This window comes from Chrysemys picta, chromosome 17 (genome assembly GCF_011386835.1).
Source record: "Chrysemys picta bellii isolate R12L10 chromosome 17, ASM1138683v2, whole genome shotgun sequence".
Classification (NCBI taxonomy): Eukaryota; Metazoa; Chordata; order Testudines; family Emydidae; genus Chrysemys; species Chrysemys picta.
In genome coordinates, this window is record NC_088807.1 from 10,445,519 (window position 1) to 10,469,370 (window position 23,852).

Sequence of the window (23,852 nt, forward strand, 5' to 3'; positions counted from 1 at the left end):
CAAAACAAAATGTTTCATTTTAAACATTACTGAAACATCTTAATTGATTTGGTTTGGTTGAAATTATTTGGCAAACTTGACACAAATTCATGTATAATTTCAGGTCAACTGAAACTTCATTCACCAGCCAATAAAGAATTTACCAAAATAATCAGGCCAGCTCCTAATTGTAACTCCATTATCCTAGGTGTTAAAGCAGATCACCCTGATGAACAATATGTTGATAGAGAAACCTATGAGTTTACTATTAAGGTATTTCATGAGTGTGATGAACTTGGGGTGAGTACAGATTTTTGTTATAGGCTGGAGATGGCAGTGAAACCCGTAAGTGGCACTGGAGTGTGTTATTGCCAGTGTTGTAGACAATATGGAGATGGCATGGAAAGCTGTTGATATTTCCTTAATTTCTTATGTCCATAGCGCTTAGGTTTTAGGTGGATAGGAAGCATCCTGATGAAATTTTAACTCTCATCACACATTTATTTTATTTTATTTTTTACTGGTAGAGCTGAGGATTTTGGGGGGGGGGGGGGGAATACTAAATTAGTTGAAAAAAATGTATTTTAAGGCAGTGGTTCTCAAAGCCGATCTGCCGCTTGTTCAGGGAAAGCCCCTGGCGGGCCGGGCCGGTTTGTTTACCTGCCGTGTCCACAGGTTCAGCCGATCGCGGCTCCCAATGGCTGTGGTTCGCCACTCCAGGCCAATGGGGGCTGCGGCAAGGGTGGCCAGCACATCCCTCGGCCTGCACCGCTTCCTGCAGCCCCCATTGGCCTGTAGTGGTGAACCACAGCCAGTGGGAGCCGCGATTGGCCGAACCTGTGGACGCAGAAGGTAAACAAACCGGCCCAGCCCACCAGGGGCTTTCCCTGAACAAGAAGCGGACAGGCTTTGAGAACCACTGTTTTAGGGGACACTGAAATTGTTCACAAATAGGCAAGTAATTTTGTCTGAAAAATGTTTTTTTTTTATGAAAACAAAATGGTTTGTTTTGATAATTTCAAAACAATGCTTTTGACTTTTAATTTTGAAACATTTTGTTCAGAAAATTAGTTGAATTTGTTTTTTTTTAAATAAATAAACAAATGAAAACCCCTTGTTTTGGTTTTCCATTCTGTTTAGTTTTCATTTCTGGTGTTTTACATTAAAAAAGTGAGGTTGGGGTTGTTGGGATGAATTAGTTCTGGTAAGAAAAAAAATCCATTTCAGTTTAACATGAACAAAATTTTTTTCTCCAAAAATTTTGGTTCTTCCCCTGAACTGAAAAATCCTTTATCGGAGAATTTACTATTATTAAAGGTTACTATAAAAACAAGGAGTCCTTGTGGCACCTTAGAGACTAACAAATTTATTTGGGCATGCGCTTTCATGGGCAATAACCCACTTCATCAGATGCATGGAGTGAAAAATACAGTAGGCAGGTATATTTATACAGCACATGAAAAGATGGGAGTTTCCTTACCAAGTGGGGGGGTCAGTGCGAACGAGGCCAATTCTATCAGGGTGGATGTGGCCCATTCCCAACAGTTGACAAGATGAGATGAATATCAACAGAGGGAAAATTACTTTTCGTAGTGCTAAGGAGGCCATTTCAGTCAGGGTGGATGTGGCCTCTAAGGTGCCACAAGGACTCCTCATTGTTTTTTTCTGATACAGACTAACATAGCTACCCTCTGAAAGGTTAATATGTAACCAGCTCTCTTGTGCTTTCACTTTCCCTGATCACAGTTCAGATACAATTCCTTTGTTGAGGAGGTGGAAGATACATTCACTCTTCGTCCCTCACGCACAGTTCCCATTTCAGTTTGTTGGGTTTTTAGTGTGACACAGGAGCTATCTTCATGGATGGCTGAATTGAGACTCTTCCAGCTCAAGGGACATTTTGAAGCATTGAGGTAGGTTCCTCTCCATCATTCTCTGGGCCTGCACACTTTTCCAAGCAGCCTGTAACTGTCCCTGGGAACATTTTCACCTGTGTGACAGTCCATTCCCATCTCCCATCATCAGTGAGGGACAAACCGCAATGATGTGTGATTCCTTGCTCTGTACTTAATTTACTTATTGTATCATGTTGCCTTGTGGTGTTTGTGAGTGGAAGTCAAGACCTTTTGATAACGGGGTGTAACAGGGCGTATAGATTTGCCACATGATTTCTAGCAAAGAATCACAGCCCTGCCTCAGTGATGTCTGTTATGTTCAGGGCACACACAGAGAGAAGTTAGATAAAAACATAAATACTGTTGCTGGAAGGTTGCACTGTAACACTGCTCATTCCTAGAAGCCAGGACAATAACAACCAGTAACCAAAACCAAACAGTGGCAAATGAGGCTACTCCCCATGGCAGAGAGACCCCTTTCATGCCATTTTGCTCTAGGCTGGGTCTTTTGAGACTGATGCTACCTGCATGCTTCCCTACAAAGCTCTCTAACCTGCAAGCAGGACAAGGAAACCCCACCATTCTCAGAGTGATCGTTAATAATTCCAGCATTGTCCTCAGTACACCACAAAACCCTTAAGAGATGCCACTCAGCCAGATGGTGCTGTGAGGCTTTGGGGGGAAAGACTAGCAAGAGTTTCTGGGTCCCAGTTGGGAGAGGCCTCTGTGAGCCAACAGCTGGGCTGCTGTCCTGAGAGGGAGACCTGGATAGAAAATGGGAGGTTCTGGAGATGCGAGAGCTGCCCTGTGTGTTGTTCTGTTTGGGCTGGAATAAGGCAATCCAGAGCCACATGCCAGCCATGACAATGCAAGGGGAGGAGGGTCGGGGGAAGGGCGGGGAGCTTGGCGGCTTCACTCCTATGTCCCCATTCCTGTGCATGTGTAGAGATATGTTTGTGCAAGATTATAATTTAGAGAGCTTTCATCATAAGGGACAGTATTATGAATATAGGAATTTTGAGCCATGCCCTGGAAGCCGGGATGCAGAGCACAGTGTTCACCACAGACACTCTCTAGTTTGTTTTTTAATAAAAGCTTTAATCCTTTCTCATTCACTGGTTTGTTGTTTAATGGACCCCAAGATCATTCCATGGTGTCAGAAGTGCCGAATGAGAAGGAGACTGCAGCAGTCACCTTGAGGTTAACTCCTGTGTTTGAAACTGAAAGCAGAGGAAAGAGGAGCAGGTGGAGCAGAGAAGGAGAAAAACAGGGAAGAAACAGAAGCTTTTGTATGTATTTTAAGAGCCCAATAGCTGCTTGACTAGTTTAAGAACCTAGTCTACAATTGTCAGGTAATGTTGCAGAGAACTGGAAAAAATTCCAACAGAGATTTGAATTGTAATTGTCAGCTGTAGGGACAGAGGAGAAAAATGATACAGTGCAGTCATCAATCTTTATGCATGTTGTTGGGGAGGAAGCATTGGATATTTATAACAACTTTAAGTTTGAAGAGGGCGAAAGCATGAAGTTGAGTTCAAGTACTGACTAACTGTGAGGAACATTACATGCCAAAAAGGAATGAGACCTTTCAGAGATGCACATTTCTTTTACATGTACATAATCCAGATAAACAAGCAGGCCCCTCCAGATATCCATCCATGTAGAAAGTTGCCATTTGCACTTCATGATAAACTCAAGGCTAAGATTGAAAGGATGGAAGCAATGCAAGTAATACAAAAAAAATTGAGGAGCCAATGGAATGGGTGAGCTCCCTAGTCATTGTGGAGAAAAATAATTGCCAGTTACACATATGCTACCCCAGGGCTCCAGCCGAGATTTAAAGGGCCTGGGGCTGCAGTAGCCCTTTAAATCACGGCTGGAGCCCTGCTACCCTGGGGCTCTGGCAGTGGGGCTTGGTGGCACTTTAAGGGGCCCAGGGCTCCCCGCAGTGGCCGGAGCCCCTGACCCTTTAAATCACCACTGGAGCCCTGCCACCACTACCTGGGGTTCCGGCAGTGGGGCTCAGGTGGCGCTTTAAAGGGCCCGGGGGTCCAGCCGCTGTGGGGAACCCCTGGTCCTTTAAATCACCGCCGGAGCCCTGCAGCCGCTACCCCAGAGCTCTGGCAGTGGGGCTCGGGCGGCGCTTTAAAGGTCTGGAGCTCCCAGCAGCGGGACTCGGGAAGTGATTTAAAGGGCCCAGGGCTCCTGCTGCTGCAGGGAGCCCTGGGCGCTTTAAATCGCCAGCCTGGGGAAGCCAGTCTAGTCTGGCATGGCATACCGGCTCTTGCCGGTACGCCATACCAGACCATACCGGCTTACTTTCACCTCTGCTCACACTGTAATGAAAGGCTTATCCTGAGAAGACCAGAGAGGGAAATTAAACGTACTGAAAGACACATAAAGACTTGCTAACTTGCCTGGAGAAGGGATATTTGAGGAAAGTGAGTAGTAAAATTCACTCCAGCTTTGTGTGCTGATAACTTCTCCTCTCTAGGTAGTGGACACATTGGGTTTATGGAAATGTACTGGTTGGGTTGAGAATGTAATGTATATGTTATTAGATAGCTGTTAGCTGTTTATATGTAGGAGCTAATTGGTTTTGTTTGTCTCTTTGCTTTTTGTTTTTTAAGCGGGAAGATGTAGAGATATGTTTGTGCAAGTTTATAGTTTAGAGAGGCTCTATGGTGATTTTGCAGCATGCCCTGGGATCAGGGGTGGAGAACACAGGCTATCTGTGCACAGGAGTTCACCACAGACACTCTCTAGTTTATTTAAGAAAAGTTTTGTTCCTCTCCCATTCACTGGTTTGTTGTTTAATGAACTCAAATATTGTGACACTGTGGTCCTGCCTCCCCTTGGAGTGGCAGTGACAGGGGGGCTTTCCTACCCATAAACAGAGACCAAGCAGCATGGAGTCGATTGGGAGGAACAGGCACCCCCTCTTCCTTCGGTGGGGGCAGCAGTAGAGTCCCCAGTACTTACTCCAGCAGCTGGGTGGATGTACTAACATTAATGGGCTGAGCCCTTTCTTTCTGCCGCACACACCACAAATCATTGGCGGGATTTACCCACAGCAGCAGGGGCTTGGTGTTAACACCCCCTGGAGATGCACAGGGTGGTTCCCTCCCCCACATCACAGCTCTTGTTTCAAGCTGTCAGTAGACATGGGCAGACACTTACCCTTTGCTCTGGGGCTGGGCTGCTGAGCGATAACAGAAAGTGCTTTCCGTTGGGCAGCCAAAGTCCAGTCTCTGTGCCAGGGGGCTGGGAGAAATGTGCAGAGCACATGCCCAGCTCTGGGGAGGAGGGAGGAGGGGAATACCTCATGTACCTCTGGTGACATAGGAAGCAGCACTGAGAAGGCATAAGACAGATTTCTTTGGTGGGAGGGTCCCCCACAATGCGGGGGCTCGCTATAGAGAGGAATAAAGTACCAATGGAGAAGGTGGTCCCTGGCTCTCTAGAAGGGTCAAGAATTACAACAATAAGGGTTAACGACTAAAACAAAAACCCCAAGGGTTCTGGAGGGATTATAAGTCCTCCAGCTTCAGTGTATGAGCCTGGCTGTAACTGACAGGGGCTGGGAATAAAGCTCTTTAATAGTCACCTTATCCCATAACTACTTACTGCAGGGTTTCATGCAGCTTCCAGCAGCAGGTGCTGGCCGGCATCAGAGATGGGATATTGGAGTAGAAGGGCCCCTGGGTCCATTTCACTGCAGGGATTTATACACTCACATGCAAAGAGCTCATGTGTCCCCCCTCTGCACTCTGGCTAGAATGTGTTTTCTATTGGTTCTGTTGGGACTCATTGCTTTCAATGGGGCAGAAGCTGTTATTTCTGTGAAGTCCCTTGTGTCAGTTACAGTCCCTTCTGGGTAAAATTGAGAAAGACCCAGAACAGCATAACAGGGACAATCCCCTCGCCAGTCCCTGGTGAAATGCTGGTTTCTGATTGTAGAGTCTGAGTAGAACATATTGAGTCAGTCAGACATACAGGGCACGGGACCTGCTGCTCCCCTCACATGGTATCCCCATAGTGGGGTCTTATTTTCATTGCTCTTTCCCTTTCAGGACCTTGCCTGATGAATCCCACCTACCCTGATGGCTCCACGACAGCTCTGTGCAGACTTCCTGGGAATTCTCCTCCTGCTGACCCATTCTGTTTCTGGTAAAACCACTTTCAATCCACTTTCCTCCCTTTAACTTATCTATTTGGGCTTTCACAAACTAGAATAATAAAAAGTGCCCCTCCATTGCCCTGGGCACCCTGGGAAATGGATTTAAAAATACTCTTAAGTAAATTAATATCAGCACTAAGTGCTGTCAGCATCAAGTGAAATAACCCAGAAACAACATAACTTGAGCAAGAACTGTCCAACCTCCGCATACAATCCTCACCAGTGTCCCACAACACCAGTATCCTGCCCCCATGGGGTGGGATTTGGAGACACTGTGCTCTTAGGCCCCATGAACTTCCTGACAGAGTGGGATGCTTCAGAAAGAGGCAATTCTGGGGAGGGAAGGGGCAGGGATGGAATTAAATGACAAAATGGGTAAATGGAAATGTATACATCTAGGAACAAAGACTGCAGACTGTACCTAGAGGATGGGGGACTCTATTGTGGGAGCAAAGCCTCTGAAAAAGTTTCAGGGTTCTTGGTCGACAATCAGCTGAAACATGAGCTTCAAGTATTACGGTGTGACCAAAAAGGTCTAATGTGATCATTGGATTCATAAATAGAGGTCTCTCAAGTAGGAGTGGAGAGGTTACATTACCTCTGTTATTGGCACTGGTGTAACCACTCTAGAAAACTGTATTGTTGTAGCTGGGTCAATCCCAGGATAAAAGAGAGACAAGGTGGGTGAGGTTATGTCTTTTACTAGACTTATGAGGAGAGGCTGAGGGAACTGAGGTTATTTAGTCTGCAGAAGAGTAGAGTGAGGGGGTATTTGATAGTAGGATTCAACTACCTGAAGGGGGGTTCCAAAGAGGATGGAGCTAGACTGTTCTCAGTGGTGGCAGATGGCAGAACAAGAAGCAATGGTCTCAAGTTGCAGTGGGGGAGGTCTAGGTTGGATATTAGGAAACACTATTTCACTAGGAGCGTGGTGAAATCTCCATCCTCAGAGGTTTTAAAGGCCTGGCTTGACAAAGCCCTGGCTGGGATGATTTAGTTGGTGTTGGTCCTGCTTTGAGCAATGGATTGGACTAGATGACCTCCTGAGGTCTCTTCCAACCCTAATTTTCTATGATTCTATGATTCTAAACCAACTTTTGTTGGTGAGAGAAACAAGCTTAAGAAGAGCTCTGCATAAGCTCGGAAGCTTGTCTTTCTCACCCCCAGAAGTTGGTCCAATAAAAGATATTACTTCACCCACCTTCTCTCCCTCAAATCCTGTGTCCAGTTCTGGTGTGCAGTTCAAGAAGGATGTTGATAAATTGGAGAGGGTTCAGAGAAGAGCCATAAGATGATTAAAGGATTAGAGAACTGCCTTATAGTGATGGAATCAATTAACTCAATCTTTTGCTCTTAACAAAGAGAAGGTTATGGGATAACTTGATTAGTCTGTAAGTACCTGCAGGGAAACAACTATTTAAAAAAGGGCTCTTCAGTCACATAGATTCATAGATTCCAAGGCTAGAAGGGACCATTATGATAATCTAGTTTGACCTCCAGTATAGCACAGGCCATTGATTGAAGAGGCCATTATAAAATTTTTGAGAAGCAGACATAGAGTTGTCAATGTGAGCTTAGATCCTGTAGCTTTTACACTCTGAGCTGCCTTTCAGGGAGGGTTACCCCACTGTGCTGCCATTTGCAAAGGGAATTTGATTCCTTAGGTAACAACACACCCTAGGGTCAATCGTTGGCAGTAGGGATTGAACTGGGACTTTGGGTTCTGAAACCACGAGCTGCTATTCCTGAGCTAAGTGACACTCTTCTGATAGCTGAGGCTGCAGTAGTCTCATCCACTTCTGCCTGTGGCCCCGGCAGCACTAGAGGGGGAATGAGTGGAGTTTACACTTACAGCTTGCACACACTAGCATTTCCATCAGTATAACAACTCACTCAGGGGTATGGAAAAGTCACCTCCCTAAGGAAAGTATGTTACACCAACCTAAGCACTGCTGTGGACATTGCTATGTAGGCAGGAGAAGCTGGCCCGCTGACATAGCTACCACCACTCAGGGAAGTGGAGTAATTATGCCGATGGGAGAGCTCTCTCTTTTGGCATAGAGGCTCTGCCCCTTGGATCCAGTGAGAATACACAAGCCTTGGTATGGGTTGGGTTTCACCGCACAAATTCTTCCACTGACAACTGCAATGGCTATAGAGGGAAGTGATGGTGTCTGGGTGAAAAGAGGCTTCAGGGTCAGTCTTCATTCACCAGTCTTGTTAATTTGTTCTTTCGGATCTAATAAGCTGGGTAAGGACAGGTCACAGACACCAGTGTGATAGACAGAGGAAAATTAATCATAGATTTTAGAGAGGGAGATGTCCTGGATCAGATCAGATCAACAGCGGAGATTTTCATACACAGCAGCAAGTGAGAGCACATGGTTATGTGTGTCTGGAAATAGCCAAAAATAATCACTAAATATTCACCCCTGCAGAAGAATGTGTGACCAAGGGAGTAAAAAGGGGTTATGAATTAGAGCAGGCCAACATCTTTTGGCAAATAGTTTAGTCACCAAAAAGGCAGTTTTGGGTCAACCCAAATTATTCCTGAATTCTGTTTGGGCCAAAAAGAAAAAAAACAACATTTTTTTTAAAGTTAAAATGTTTTGTTTCAATATTTTCAAATGAAAGGTTTCAACTTTTTATTTCAAAGATATTTTGTTTAGAAATGTAGCTATATTTATTTTTTAAAAAAAGAGAAAACCTCCCAAAAAGTGTAAATACCACCAAAAAACAAAACAAAATGAAAAACAAAACAAAAAAACCAAACAGATTTTTTGATTTAACCACCCAACCACAAAACTCAGTTCATTCAGCTCTATTGTTAATACCTGATGGAATATTCACACACATTTGTACAGATTGGGGTCAGCTGAACGTCTCTGAGCACTTACATTTCTGAGGTTATCAGATGAAGTGGCTGAGTGGTTATGGTGACGTACTACTAATCAGTTGTGTTCTTGTGTGTCTAATTCCCACCCTTGTTGTAACTGGATATCTTCATTTTGATCACAAAGGTCCCCTACGGCCTTGAAATCTATGAACATTTAATTTTTGGTGAATACCTCTCCTCCCATGAACAGAATGTCCCTTTCACTCCACTCTTGGGAATGTTTCTTACAGAGAAATTCTCCCTGTCTGGATCACCCTACCCTGTTGTAGGGATTGTTGGCCAGGATGTGGTGTTACCCTGCCAGCTGTCGCCCAGGACTTGGCCTGTAGATACGGAAGTGCTGTGGTCAAAAATTGAAGGGACACACAGTGAAGCTGGATATGTAAACGTACATCAGTACAAAAATCAACCTAACCTGGACATGTCAGGAGACAACTACCAGAGACGGACAGAGATGTTCCAGCAGGAATTTAGGAATGGGAATGTATCACTGAAGCTCAAGAGGCTCCATGTTACAGATGCTGGGACATATATCTGTTTTGTGAAGTCTCCTACATGGAGTCACGAAGCCAACACTGAGCTACAGATTGCAGGTGAGATATTTCAGGGTCAGTTTATTTGGAAATCAGGGGGTCTGTGCCATACCACAGTACAATGAAGATCAGTGGGGGACTGTGTCCTGCCGTGCCCTGTAACTTGGAGTGCCTTGCAATGCCTTGCTGTTGTAACCTACAACACGGACTGCTCACAACTAGACAGCTGCATCCCCCATGTGTTTGTGTAACTGAAACCTGCCAGTCACACCTTGGGTCTCACCAGCCTGGGTTGTACCGAAGGGTGACCCCAACAGACTCCCAGTCACCAACTTGCCTCCACATATATATGTCCTGCACTGTCCAGCCCTCTCCCAGACAGTCCAATGGCTGTTTTTCTTTGCCTTCTTAGGAGCAATGCCAGCGACAGTCAGGGAGAGAAAGGGAGGTGTCTTGAGGATGTTTGCCCCTTCTTTTTACAGTTTCAGTGCCCCACTTCCTTCTTGATAACTTTGTTTACTGCTTAAATGAAAATTAAGGCAGACTTACACTCCTTTCTTCAAGACAGGTCTGTTTGACCATTTTGGTGCTACATGAGTTTTGAACATATATTCTTCACATCCTAATGGGAAATCTTAGAACTTCACATGGAATGTTGCCACACATATTTTATCAGAGTAAAACTGACCAGCAAATTATTTGTTTTTAAATGATACCTTACAAAGCAAACCTTGTACAGAGTTTATTACAATAGTGTGTAGGGTGTGAATACAGGAGTGTCATAGAGTTTAAGATCCTTCTCTGCAACAGCAACAGCTCCTCCAGGGATAAGACCAGTCCCAGTACTAACTAATCCCAATGTCCAAACATGGTGCTAAGGGGCACTGTGCTGCAGGGAATGGGGTGAATGACTCAGTAAGGTTTGCTGTTCCCTCTGAGTACTGACCCCAGTGCAGTCTTTGGGGCAATGTACTGCAGAAGGTGTTGCCTTTTTCATTAAACTTGTCCTCACCACTTCGGGAATTTAGGAGTGTGCCCTGTGAAATAAGTGCAGAGATACAGGCTGGGTCAGCATGCTGCACCTTCTGACTTAAATTGAAGTATAGTATTGCAGTGTGTCTGTTCAACACCCATTGTATTTCCGCTCCAGAAGTGGTTGCACTTAAGCAGTGGGTGATCTTTAAATATGCAAAGCTTTACATTGGCAAAGGCCTTTTTGATTCTTGAGGCTAATATGTTAGAGATATGTAAAAAAATGTTGATCGATTGATTGATTTGTCTACTCCATCATCTTACCACTTGTCAGGATGAAAATTCCAGCATCATCATATAAAGAAGTCATCTAGACCAACCACAGGAGAGGGTTGGACACACACTTTGTCAGTGGGTTACAGAGTTATTTACTAGTCAGCAGCAGAGTGTTGGTTATCAAGAATCTAATTTTTTCTCTCTCTCTTTATCTGCAGCTGTAGCCCCAGTGTTCATTGATGTGCTGGGTCCCCAAGGTCAGGGGATCGGGCTGGCCTGCAGATCCACAGGGTGGTTCCCCAAACCTGAACTCCAATGGGTTGGAAACAAAGGGCAGAGTCTGGCGCTGGAGTCCAAGATTGGAATGACTCAGGACAATGAAAGTCTATATAATGTTCTTGGCCATGTCACTGTCCCAGGAGGAGAGGCCCTAGCAGAGATTATCTGCATAGTGCGGAATGACCTACTGAAGACAGAGCGAGAATCTGCCATTCATCTCTCAGGTGAGTCACTCCCATCCCAGGGAGAGGGGTATAAAAGAGAGGAGGGGGCCTACCTCATTTGGAACTTGCACCTCAGCTACTGTCTATTTCAGGTAGCTTAGGAAGAAAAACAGTTGACAATTTTCTCCCTTTTGTTGCTGCTGTCACTGGTGGTGCAGGTTTCTGTAATGTGGACACCTAACCTGTAAGAACTGAACTGAGATCCACCAACTAAATGCACAAAGAGGCCACTAAAGAGCCATCCAGTGGTAGCAACCTTAGTTCGTTACAGCACTTGGCTTGATTGAAGATAGCTACTGAGAGTTGAAAGGCTCCATATCCTGTACCCTGACCCCCTGGAACAAGCACTTTAGAGGTTCCTCTCTACAGCCTTTGGCATCACCCAGGCCTTTTATTTCCCAGATTGTTTGGAAAATTCTGCATTTGTTGCTATTTCTGAACAGCGTCGCCACCAATGGCCGCAGCTGAAAATGGGAGAGCTTTTGGGGGACCAGAAATGGTCTCACTGGGATCCCTACTGGGCAGTCTTTGTGGGGCTGGATCTGAGAAGTGCGGGATGGAAAACAGAATTAGACCCCATCTCATCGTTCCACGGGGGCCAGTGCAGGATGGTCTCCAATAGTGTATTCTCCAGGAGTTGTCCAGTAAATTTCACTATGTCACCAGTCATAGGGGCTGTACCATCACTTTTCTTGGGAGACTCTTCCAGTTTCCCCTCCCTATGCCAGCACAGTCATGTCTCTAAACTTTGTTAAAGCATGCACAGTGCCCAATTGGAATTGAGACTGGATCCCTTCCCCAAAATCAGGTAGAGCCCAGAATTTACTCGTTGTCTCACACACTCACTGTGTGTGTAATAGTTCTGGACAATAAATAACACTGTGTTACTCTCTACCTGACATGAGTGTCCCTAGAAGCCAGGGGGAGACTCTTTAGCCAAACTCCATTTTACATGTTTAGTTTTTTTTTTCTTTTATTAACACAAAAACAGCAGATATTCATCATTCTTTCCACTGTCCACAGGGAATCTGTAACAGATTAATGGTGGGGTTGTGACCAACTCCACTGTAATAATCAGTTGTTGCCATGTTTCTGTAGCTTTGGAAAGACATTTCTAGGGCCTGCAGTGAGGGCTGTGGCATAGAGTTATGTCTGCATTTGAGGTTGGAGGTGTGATTCCTGCTCACATAGACATATCTGTACTAGCTCTGCACAAGCAGTGCTAAAACCAACAGTGTAGCCGGGGTAGTAATTACAGCAGCTGAGGCTAGTCACCCAAGTACCAACCCATCCAGATCACCTGTGTACATACTCAGAGCAACTGACACAAGTAGCCACGCATGCTAGCCCAGCCATGCTGGTATTTTTAGCACACTAGCTCAAGCAGGGCTAGTGCAGACACATCTACATGAGCTGGAAATCATACAGTCCTTTTGTACCAAGCCCACTGGCTGGCCTCTGAATTCCACGTGCAAGAGGCCCAGCCCATTCATTAAGATTGAGTGGGGAAAAATTCTCAGTCAAGACATTTTTCATTCTAAAGTTCCTTGAGGAACTGATAATGAGGACACCGAGTGAGCCAGCGGGTGTTGGCTAATGGGCACAGAATTCTGTTGTTGACTTGCGGTCATGAAAAATGTGTGGCCAAAACAAAACCTTGTTTCTTTTAACTCATGATGTGTTGGATCCTCAGGCTTAAATATTCCCAAAGCCCCTTTGCGGCTGTATCTAGGTCTGGAGTTGTCCTTTGGAGAGAGTATTCCTTTTGTCTGCGTTTGGCTTTCCACACACAAACAGCAAAATGTGACTTTTTAAATTTCAGACAGCAGAAAGCATGTGATAAACAAAGGAGAAATTTAAGTCTCCCTTACAGATTGCAGAGTGTGCTACTCACGCTGCGATAGACATAGCGTCATAGAATCATAGAAATATAGGGCTGGAAGGGCTTGAGAAGTCAAGTACAGCTCTTACACTGATGCAGGACCAAGTAAATCTAGACCATCCCTGACAGGTTTTTATCCAACTTGTTTGTAAACTCAAATTCAATTTGTGATCCACTGTAATCCCCAGATCCTTTTCAGCAGTACTGACACCTAGCCAATTATTCCCCATTTTGTAGTTGTACATTTATTTATTTTCTTCCTAAGTGAAGCACTTTGCATGTATCTTTATTGAATTTCATCTTGTTGAATTCAGAGAAATTCTCCAGTTTGTCAAGGTTGTTTTGAACTCTAATCTTGTCCTCCCAAGTGCTTGCAACTCCTCTGAGCTTGGTGTCATTTGCAAATATTATAAGCATATTCTTCACTCTGTTATCCAAGTCATTAATGAAAATATTGAATAGTACCAGACCCAGGACTAACCCCTTTGGGACCCCACTAGATACAACCTCCCAGTTTGTCAGTGAACCATTGATAACTACTCCTTGAGTACGGTCTTTCAACCAGTTGTACACCCACCTTATAGTAATTTCACCTAGGCCACATTTCGCTAGTGTGCTTATGAAAATATCATGTGGGACTGTGTCAAAATCCTTATTAAATCAAGATATATCACACCTACTGCTTCCCCCTATCCACAGACTATTTATATTCACTAGTAGCACTGCCTCTTTCCATGTAAAGGTGGAACAGAGAAAGATAATTTTGTTAATTTTTTGAGGTGCCTAAAGATGCAGATAGATGCTCACTAGGATTTTCAAAAAACATCTATCTGTCTAGGCACTTTTGAAAATTTCACTAGATTCCTATCTGCATCTTTAGTCACCTTCATGCCTTTACAAATCTAGCTCTAAGAAAATCCAATCAGAGCTTCTTCCCTACACACAGCACAATCCTTAGGAATTGCTGGGGATCACTGAGCCATGATTGTGCAGTCAAATGAGATGGAAAATCTCATTCCTCCAGCTCTGGGATGGGATCGTATTCCTTATACACTGTTATATCTTTGCTTCACAGATGACATTTTCCCACATACTTCTCCCTGGCTGGCTGCATTCTGGATATCATTTATGCTACTTCTTCTTACTAATGGAGCCTGGGCATTTCGTGGATATAAAGGTGATGGGAATCTGTTATTCTTTTTTTTTTTTTTAATCCCAGGCCCTGGGTGCTAGGCTAAGGACATAGGACTGACTGTCTTACAATTCACATAGTTTACCATGATTTTGTTTCAGAAAACAATCCTGCAAAAGATTCATTTAAAAAAACTAAAGATACCAGATTTAGAGAGAATAATTATCAGGAAAAATGGCAAAGAATTATTAGCATTGTGTATATAGAATGGGAAGAACATATATATATTGGGGAGAACATATATATATTATATATACACAATTGATCTCCCCAACACCAACACCATCTTTCTTATCCCTCTTGTCTTATGTTGTAAACTGTAAGCTCTGTGCAACAAGGACCCAATTTTGATATATGTTTGTATGGGATTGAACATACTGCGGTCCCAGTCCTTTGCCTCTCAGAATGTCTGTTATTAAATCTACTCCAGGGGAGCTCCCTTCCATCTAGGCCATTTTATGCTGCCCTAGTCTGATATTCATGAGTGTGGCGATTGTCTCAGACCTATGGCCTGTGAAAGCTTTGGAGGAGTGGGACTTCCTCAGGTTTAACTGGCTGGGGTTTCAATACCAGCTCTGGGGAGGTCTGGCTTCTTTGCCATGTTTATTTTTAGAGATTCAGCAGTTCCATTTCCAGGTGAAACACAGGAATCCCCATGCAATGGTCGATCTGGCCCAGTAACCTGTCTCTGCCAGAGACCATTACTTCTCACTTGCTGTGCTTAGGGTCACAGGTACTTGGCCATGTATGGGTCACTGAATTTTGGACATTGGTAGTTGAAAATCTCATGTTATTTTATTGATCAAACTCCCTATAACTTCAGACAGCTTTTCTATTATCAATGAAATGTTTAATTCTTAATCTTATAGAGAAGCAAAAGGTTTCTCAGAAGAAAAGCTGTGAAGAGGATGCTCTATTATCTCTAGGTATGTTCCCTGCTTTGTTATTATTTTTGTTCTTTCTGTAGAACTGTGTGAGTGCTGGGGTGGATTAAGGTGTTGAATGGAACAGGGCTGTCTAATGAGTCGCTTCCTCACTCCCCATGGTCATTACCCACACTGATTATGGTAGCTTTACAAACGTGTACTTTGCAGGGGAAACCTGACAGTCAGTGCTTCCGTTTCCTGGCTGGGGGTGGGGTTGAGATAGGAGATCATCTTTGTGGTGATGATTCTGGGGCTAATTCTGTAGGCTTTACTCACACTCATTGTACCTCACTGTCTCATGGATTTCGATGGGACTGTTCATGGAGCAACACAGCATTCAAAATGGGTAAAGGCTGCAGATTCTGGCCTTCCACTCTGAATAGTTTTATCAATGATTAAGATCAGTGCTGACCCAATAAAGCCTCTTCTGGCAAGTCCCCTGGTGGATTAAAACCAGAACCAGGCACTGGGGAATTCATCATAAGATCTCAGAAATCCAGTGTGGGGTCTGTGTGAGCTGATAAATCCCTGATCCTCAGATTTTCAGTTGCAGAATTTGAAATGTATTTTGAGTTTCAGCAGATCTGATGACAGCAAAATAACATTGATTCTGTCTGATTTTATTTATGGTTTGTTGCATGTTAGCCAGTGAGACATTGTTAGTAGAAAATCAAAAAGGCTGTGGTGTGTGAGAACGCTGGGGCATAAAACATAAGCTGGTTAAGTAAATTAAATTAACCAGTTACCTATACTAGATTTCTTGTTGCTCTTGATACCCTGTTCATTAGCTAATGCTCAGGCTGGGGATTTATTGCTAATGTATAGGTTTCATTATCAAGAATTGAATTAGGAGAATTACAATTAAGAGAATTGTAAGCAGTTCCACCCACCCCCATATCACCCCAGGGCATCAGAGCATGGCATTGCAAGTGTCTTCACCTCCAGCACCCTTGTTAATTGCTTCTTAAGGCTCACTTCTGTGCATATCAGAGACTTCTGGTTAAGTCACATCTACTCTGGACCCCTTCTGGGTAAGAAAAGTCCCAAACAGTTCTATTGATAAATTGTATACTCAATAGCTTGACCACACTTTTGTTTGGTATGAAATATACTCAAGAGACCAAACAACCAATGTCAGTCAAAAGTAAATAATAGCACAGTACAGGAAGAAAAGCTCAATACAATACCAGTTTCTGGGAGGCTGTCTCATCCATGTTGTACATTCACCTTACACAGAAGATGTGCTTTGAAAGTTACACATTTCAGCTGGTAGTATTTATTAGATGATTTTACATGTTAAAAAAATCTGTATACATCACTAAAATCCAACCCACCAGTTCACCTCAGTTCCTTAATTTCTTTTTCTGTACCTTTCCTTATCTTTGCTTTGGATACAAGCATTCCTGGTACTGGTCAATGAAGGTACCTCCCCAGCTTGTACCAGGGCACAACATTAATGTACTTTGTCTTTGACAAATTTTCTGTTTTCTAATGTCAAGGCTGCATTAAATATATAAAGTTAGATAGATAGATAGATAGATAGATAGATATTCACACAGTATAGTGATGTTATATTGATATTGTGTGCTCCCTGGAGTTCCTCCTGCAAACTGGATTGTCTCAGCCCTTTTCCAAGACCCTGGCATTCCAAGCTGCCACCTGACCCAAATTAACCCTGCCCTCTCTGGCTAAGATGCAATTATTTATGGCACAAGTGGAACTGATTGAACATGGCTGGCTAACCCCAGGCCTCTTGGCCCTTAAGGGGCAGGCTACCCTGTTAGATGAATATAAGGCATTACAGAGAGGGAATGAACTTGCCTGAGGTAACATAGCAATTCTGTGGCAGAGCTGGGAATAGAGTTCTGGAGACCCGGCTTCTTGTCCTGATGTCTTAACTAAATAACCATCCTACCTATTCCTCCTGAAGGCTGGATGGGTCTCCTTTAGTTATCCCATCACTTCCCTTCTGTAACTGGCTAAAGGGATTGCTGAGAAGCAGTGTTAGATACTTTTTTTGGTGAAGGACTGGATGTGTGGCTTCCACTGAGCTCTCAGTCCCCACTTTGCCACTGACTGGTCCCAGGAGTCCAGTCTAGGTGAGCAGCATGGCCATGCATAATGCTAATACAGCACTGCTCCTACCCAGTCTCCTGGCTCCTGCACCGTGGCTGGGAGAGGGGAGCATGACATAGAATGTGGCTAACTCTTTTCTCTCTCCTATTCCAGAGGCTCAGAAGAAGGAGTTGGAATCAGGTATTTTGATAAATCCCCTGGCAAAATTGTGTCTGTGTTTTCATATTATAATTAGATAGACAATTTCCCTTCTCTGTGCGCATGATCTTTAATCATATCTGTGTGCATTTCCCAATCCCTCAGAAATAAGAACATACAGCAGAACATACAGCAGCTAAGTCTTCTGTGACATTCTCAGCAATGAGGAGTGAGTGTAGTGTTTATGGGAAGGAGGGATGTACAGCATTAGCTAAAGCCACATACAGGGCAGGCTAGGGCTGGGCAAGCTTCTTCCATGATGGTCTATGAATACACCTCAGTCCTGAGACAGTGTTATTCCTTTTCTGGACACCCCTCCCATCTCTACAAATGTACCTCACTCCTGTTTAGCAAGGTGGTGTACTGAAAACTGTTAAAACTGGGATCTATTACTTTAAATTCTCAGAGAGCTTCCTCCACCTGCTTGGAGGCAGTGGGCTCTGTAGGGATTGGGAAGTGTGTGATCTGGGTCTTTCAGCACTCAGTGTGCAGACAGCTAGAGCAAAGTGGGGTGAGTTGGGTCTCTCTGCCATAAGAAGCAGCCTGCTTTGTCTTTAGTTTGGTGTGTTGTTCTGAATTGTAAGAAATAAGGTTAGTATTAACTGACAGCAGGAGTATTTTATGTTTTTCTCTATTTGTATTCAGTGAAGCATAGCAGAGAAACTGATCCCATTCTCATCACCAGTTTTATCCTGTCTGCAGGCAGGATCATGAAAACCCCATAGAATTTAAAGTGATAGATCACAATTTTAACATGATTTTCAATGCATCACAAATAACATTCCCTGTTAGTTCATTCCTGGGCTCCCCTCCCTCCCTTCCAGTTCTACCAAGGAACCCTACCCCTGATTGCTTATATCTCCAGACCCAGAGCACTAAACAGAGACTACAAATCATACCAAACTGTGCATTGACTTTTGTGAAATGCTCTATGCAGAGATGCACTGAAATCACTCTTCACAAGTGAATCAAGACATTCAATGTGAAACCTAAAGATGAGTGGTAAGTTCAGGAACCCACAAAAGCACTCAATAGACAATGTTACAGTATTGTGGTAGCCATGTTGGTCCTAGAATATGAGAAAGGCAAGGTGGGTGAGGTGATATCTTTTAGAGCTCTGTGGAGCTTGGAAGCCTCTCTCTGTTACCAACAGAAGTTGGTCCAAGAACAGTATTTCCTCACTCACCTTATCTCTCTCACAATGCTACAAATCAGACCCATAAAGGACATACACCACTTTGCAGACATACAGAGATCTTTCTTCATGTTACACATGGTGCCCCCGCTCTTGTTCATTAACTACAACAAATGGGAATCACAAAATTATTTAGGTGTCTAACTGTCATTGATTTCAATGGGAGCGAGGCACCTATATACATCTGTGGATCTCACCCAATGTACCTTTGGTTCTGAGATACATGGCTCTGTGGTTCAAATGGCTCTAATCCAAATTCCATACATTGAGTTTGTGATGTGTTTCTTTCTTCTCTTCCCAGAACAGCATGATCGAAGCAAGAGGATTGGTAAGTGCATCTGTTGCCCCGTTAGAAAGTCACTGAGCAGAAGTTACCTGCAATACATGATGCTGAGTAGTTACAGAAATGTCTGTGCTGAGAACAGTGTGAGCCAAATCTGAGATAGCCAAACCTAACTCTACCCCAGCATGCATGTTTTCTCCAGCAGACATAGGATTACCAGCTCTTGTGCCTAGATAGATAAATGTCACATTGACTTCCGCATCAGGTCATCAGTCACATTTTTGTGATGCAATAGAGAAGGGCTGGCAGTGTCCTGTAGCTATAGGAATCTTTTCCCCATGTGTGGTTGTGAGAAAAATTAACAGTCTCCTTACTTTCTTGTCAAGATCCTGAACCCTAAGCACCATTCCTTTCCAAGTTAATCTAAATCCTATTCAACTAGAGCGGAAACACATCATTTTAATGACCTCGTGGATTACTAGTAGAGCTGAGTGAATAGTTGATTTTTCATTTTGGTGGCCAAACCAAAAAATCTGAGAAAAATCATTGCTTTTGTCAAACCCAAATTCAAATTTTTCAGTTTTTTTCAAGAAAATGAAAAATCAAAAAAAGATCAATGAAACATTTTGCTCAACTTGAAACATTGTTTTCCCCAGGTTTTTTTTTGCTTTTGTTTAGATTGTTTAACTTTGGGGCATTAATTGCCCTTTTTATTTTGTTCTTTTTATATGAATTGAGCTAAATTTAAAAACATTTTTACTTTTTTGAAAATAAAAACCCTTTTTTAGCTGAAACTATTCACCAAATTCCATCCAAATTAGCAAGTAGTTTTGCTTGACCTGAAACTGCCTTTTTCGTTGAATAAACTATTTGTCTGAAGAATTTTGCCCAGCTCTAATTATCAGTAGTGGAGAAAAGGAATTTTCTTTAAACACATTTTAACCTTGTGAGGTTCCTTTAATCTCCCTTTTTTAATGTTGACAGGACGAGTAAAGCCCCAGCATCACACAGAGAATACCAAATCCATCACTGGGAAATTATTGTTATTAGCACAGACCTCCAATCTCACAGCTGTTAAATGATTTTCTTTCCCTCAGTGTCTGACCGGGACTTCTCTCCTGTTGCAGTGAGAGAATAGAAGAAACATGCTTAAAGAGATCACATGACTATTGATCAGCCCTGCTCTGCATAATTTATAAGGAATAACCAATCTCTTTCCATTTCAGAGAGACTGACAGTGGAATTAGGTAAGATGATATGTTTCTATGTTGCATATCATGGACATGCAAATTCTAATCTGCTCCAGAATGACATCACTTCTCTCTACAAGTGTCCAGGCAATCCAGCCTCTATAAACATATTCATTTTCCTTCCTTTGCAGATTTCAGGAAGGCTCGAAGCTACATGGGTGAGTGGGACAGCACTGGGAGGCAATGCTGACTCTAGACTGGGGCCAGATGTGTGTGTTGATAAATTGTATAGTCAATTGTTTGACCACGTTTTTGTTCCTTATTTCATTATGAAATGTACTCAAGAGACCAAATAACCAGTGTCAGTTAGGTTTATTAATATGGTACAGGAAAAAGATGGTACAAGAGTGGTCCTGTAAAGCAATGTTATGTTCACCTGATGCAGAAGGTGTGCTTCCCAAAGTTACACCTCAAAAGCCATCTTTTTTTCCCCTATTTGTTTACCAGTAAAAAAACCCTATTTGTTTACCTCATTTAAAACTAGAGTCAACAAATTAGCTTTTATCTTGTTTTTCTTGTCCCATGATGCACCCTAATCTTTGTTTTGGGTACATGCATTCCAGGTTCTAAGGGGAATGAAGCCACCTTGTAGGTTTGTACCAGGATAAATAGGTTTGCAAGGGTTACATCCTTTCTGTTGCTGTATGGAACCAATTATATGTCCTGATACTGACAGTGTTCCTATTTAAGCCAAAGCTTACTTCAGCTAATGCAAGGTTTATGAGATACTTAGCAAAAATTAACAGGATTTTAATAAAGATTCAGGCCAATTTGGACTTCACAACTTCTATATTAATGCTTAATAATATGAATTTTTACATGAATGGAATATATACTGTGGGTAGTATTATCAGCACAATATATATGTGTACTAGCCAGCATATATTAGTCAATGCTGTGTAATGTACAAAAGCTGTAGCTTATCATTAGAGTTTGTGATGGGGGTGAATTGATGGCCAGAACCACCCACTCCCCAAATAGTAGGCAGCTGATAGTCCAGATTTTGAAATACAACATATATTCCAAAATTAGGTATGGAAAGACAAGCCACATGGAACCACTGTAGGGACAGGCTGGTGAGTGTGTGCATTGCAAGACATAAGACAGAAGTCTCATGAATAGTCTGTCCTTCATTAAGTATGATTACAAGTTTTGCCCTGGTGAAATTGGATTGAATTCTCCATTGCAATGTGTTGACTTTGCCACAGGTACCATGATAATCCAAATTCATTTACATCACCTTAAATGCTGTGTGGCATAGGAGGCCTGTGGTATGCAGGAGGACAGACTGGATGATCTGGTGGTCCCTTCTGGCCTTAAACTCTATGACATTAGAGGTACAAGTAGAACTGGGTGAAAAATTTTGGCAAATAGTAAATTTGCCAAATAACAGCATCTTTCAGAACACCAAAACTAATCATGAATTTGGGTCAAATTTGGCAAATAGTTTTTGGTGGAATAAAAATGTTTTTTTTTTCTCAAAAAAGTTGAAATGGTTCTACCATTTCAAAATTAAACATTCTGAGTTTTCATTTTGAAATGCTGTTTCACAATTTAGCCATATTTATTTTTGAAAAGAAAAAACAAAGAAAAAATGAAAAGCCAAAACCCATTTTTTTTCAAAAACAAAAAACAAAAAAAAAACCACCCCGGAAAATTTAACAAAACAAAATGGGGGGGGGGGGGGAGAAAAAAATGTTTCAGGGTTTTCATTTTGTTTCATTCTTGGCAGTTTTCAATCTGAAATGATTTGTTCTTGTTGGTTTTGGTTTTAGTTTCATTGAGAAATACGGAGAATATTCAGGTTTGTTTCAAAACTAAGCAAAACAATTTTCCGGTTAACCCCCATACAGCAGAATCATTATTCACTCAGCTTTAAATATAAGTGCTGTTCTGAGCACAATTTCTTCATTGTGGTAAATTGCAGGCTATCCTTTCTCAGGTCCTTTAATGGCCTGTCAGCAGCAAACCATCTCATTAACCCTCCACATGGAGAACAATTGATCACCAGCCTCTTTATAACAGCCCTTAACATATTTACAGACCTTTTTCAGGTCTTCTTTTCTCAAGACTAGACATGTCCATGTTTTTTAACCTTTGCTCTGGTTTGTCTCCCCAGTTCCCATCACTCTGGATCCAGATTGTAAACACCCTGCACTGAAAGTGTCCATGGATGGGAGAAGAGTCTGGCATGAACCTGATTCTCCAGAGCAGACCACCCCCTCTGGACCCCTCATCGCAGTGGGGAGGGAAGGGTTTGTGTGTGGGAGGCAGTACTGGGAGGTGGAGGTGGGGGATGAACCAGACTGGGAGCTGGGGGTGCTGAGTGAGACTGTGAGGGACAGAGTGATAGCAGCACAATTAGAGAAACCCCCTGTGGAGGGGTGCTGGTCCCTGCGGAGATCTGAGGGGCTATATCAGCCCAATGAGGCAAACACTAAAATCCGGGAGTGGGATTTATGGCCGACAGTGATTGGGGTTTATCTGGATAGAGAAGCAGGGACAATTTCATTTTATAATGTTAACGTCTTAGCTGATATTTTTGTGATGCCTCTTGACAATTCAGAGAAAGTGTATCCATTCCTCAGACCTGGTCATGATATGGAGAGAGACAATGGGAAACCCCTCAGCATATGCTCCCGCAGAGACTGGGATTTCCCTACGAAATTATCAATGCAGACTGTTTGTCAGGATAGAGACAATGACCCATATTCCCTGTCATCCTGAACTGAGAAGATGGGAGAAGAGAAGAAATCAGTGCAGGACCATCCACAACTGAACAAAAGGCCAAAGCAGGGATGGAAGAAATTACTAAATCTCATGGCTTGAAATTCGACCATAAGAAACTCACTCCGAGGTTTAAAAAAAAAAATCATCCAAGGGAATGCATTTACCCCTTGCATCCATCCCCACAGAGCTGTACCTTAGCAGGCCTATTGTCTGCTGTGAAATCTTGGAAATTGATTTTTTTAAATGTCCCAATCTCCCAAGGATCAGCAAACCTGGTAGAGATATTAGCCCCAAATTGACACCTTGAGGACAACACCACAATGCTCATTGAGCCCAGTGGTCTGGGCACTCACCAGCGAAGGGGGTGATCTACATTCCAGTCCTAGTGCCAATGACCATTCAATTAGTTATACAAAATGGAAGGGCTTCAACAGGAGAGACTGAGTAAGCTCTGTGCCAGAATATTGCATTGCCCACAGGTTAGGGTGCTCATGTGAGTTGTGAGCCCTGGCTTTAAACCCTGCTCCACTTCAGGCTGAGTGGAGAACTGAACCTGGTTCTCCCACATCCTGGGTGAGTGCTGTAACTACTGGGTGTAAGAGGATGGTGCCTTCTTCCTTTTTTTTTCTTTTTGTAAGGAAGGGCTAGTCTGGCTTAGGTGCTATGACACAGAGGCTCCTTGGCCAAGGGTCCCTCATTGTTTGCAAACAACAGTTACCTCTGACCTGACAAACTCACTACACCAAACATATCTTGCAGGATATTTTCCCATAAACAGTTACATGTGAGGTATCTACAGAAAGCTTGTAACTTGTCAAGACTCCTAATCAGTGTGAGATATGCGTACATGTAATATTTAACTGTGTATTTATATTGAAAGTTTGCT

At 43.0% G+C, this 23,852-nt stretch overlaps 1 protein-coding gene across 2 annotated transcripts; it reads left to right on the forward strand.

Moving 5' to 3' along the window:
• Positions 1–1,719: 1,719 nt before the first annotated feature.
• LOC101941008 (butyrophilin subfamily 3 member A3-like) lies at positions 1,720–23,440 on the forward strand. Of its 2 annotated transcripts, XM_065571421.1 has the most exons (11): positions 1,720–1,892; positions 5,948–6,044; positions 9,181–9,543; positions 10,950–11,234; positions 14,192–14,293; positions 15,178–15,234; positions 17,464–17,490; positions 19,005–19,031; positions 20,213–20,233; positions 20,368–20,394; positions 22,356–23,440. In XM_065571421.1, the coding sequence occupies exons 2-11, from the start codon at positions 5,978–5,980 to the stop codon at positions 22,961–22,963; spliced, it is 1,584 nt and encodes a 527-aa protein (XP_065427493.1). In that variant the 5' UTR covers positions 1,720–1,892; positions 5,948–5,977; the 3' UTR covers positions 22,964–23,440. The 2 variants fall into 2 exon arrangements, with proteins under 2 accessions (XP_065427493.1, XP_065427494.1); XM_065571422.1 differs by lacking the exon at positions 5,948–6,044.
• Positions 23,441–23,852: the final 412 nt, after the last annotated feature.